This window comes from Frankliniella occidentalis, unplaced genomic scaffold, assembly GCF_000697945.3.
Source record: "Frankliniella occidentalis isolate FOCC.00 unplaced genomic scaffold, Focc_3.1 Scaffold1726, whole genome shotgun sequence".
NCBI classification, from domain to species: Eukaryota; Metazoa; Arthropoda; class Insecta; order Thysanoptera; family Thripidae; genus Frankliniella; species Frankliniella occidentalis.
In genome coordinates this window covers 6,286-7,249 of record NW_026268826.1, presented here as the reverse complement: position 1 = coordinate 7,249, position 964 = coordinate 6,286, and the positions used below count along the sequence as shown (strand labels likewise).

Genomic DNA, 964 nt, shown 5'->3' with positions numbered 1-964 from the left:
TGTCACTGAAAAGCAAAATATATTTTGTCACTCTTCTCTGATTCAACCGAGTTGAATTGTTCATACAGTACTTGAAATTACATTAAGTTCCTGTTTGAATCAAAAAGCTTTGCTGCCTCAGACACCTTACAGTGATAGTGCCTTTTTAACTGCCTGATGAGACAGCAATAATTTCTTGTCACATTTTTGATGTCAACTGGACAGAGAGGCGTTCTGCGCTAGCAGCAAGTTGAATAACTTGTTCAGAAGCATTGATCTTGTGGTGTTCTAAATAACTTCGGCTGTTTGCCTCTGTGTCCTCAAGATAATACCTGTAAAAACATTCAAGAAAAAACTCAAACTCTACTTCCAGCCTTTTTGTTTTTGTTGGGTTAGCTATTTCATTACTTACCTGTAGTTAACCATAATACCACAGGAATTCCCTAATCCCCGAGGAGATAAATCTGCATGCCAATTTATTCTCCACATAACAGCACCATTTTTCAAGTGGAAATTAGCTATGAACACAAAATTAGATACATTAGGTGAGATAGATAGAGAATACATTTTATGTAAAATCAATGTAAATTTATCTGTCAACAAAAAACCATAATACGCACCAACACCGTTTAGTGCTGCACTGCGATGTTTCTCTAAGTAGAGGTACCTTGCACACATGCGCATGAGAGGTTCCTTAAGAAATGCTACCAAATCTGGATTATCAAGCCAAGCATTTGATTTTAAGAGTCGTTGTAGTTCTGTTGGCCATTTTTCTCCTAAGATCTTTTGTATTGCTGTGCCTTCATCAGGAGATAGCACCTCATCTTCATCTAAACAATTATTATTATTTTTTAATAATCTAACATTCAAACATATTGGTTAATACAAGAGAATTCTATTTAGTCATATTTTTTCCTAATAAAAATTGATCTGTTAGACAGAGGGTACCGGGTCATGAACGTTCTCCAGTGGGAGGAGACCACCA

General features: G+C 36.1%; 1 protein-coding gene across 1 annotated transcript; it reads right to left on the bottom strand.

Moving 5' to 3' along the window:
• LOC127751884 (malonyl-CoA decarboxylase, mitochondrial-like) lies at positions 1-838 on the bottom strand (the record flags this gene model as incomplete). The annotated part of the gene is made up of 3 exons (XM_052276118.1): positions 1-311; positions 392-497; positions 600-838. Coding segments are annotated over 3 exons (478 nt in total), but the record flags the coding sequence as incomplete, so codon positions are not given.
• Between the last annotated feature and the right edge of the window lie 126 nt (positions 839-964).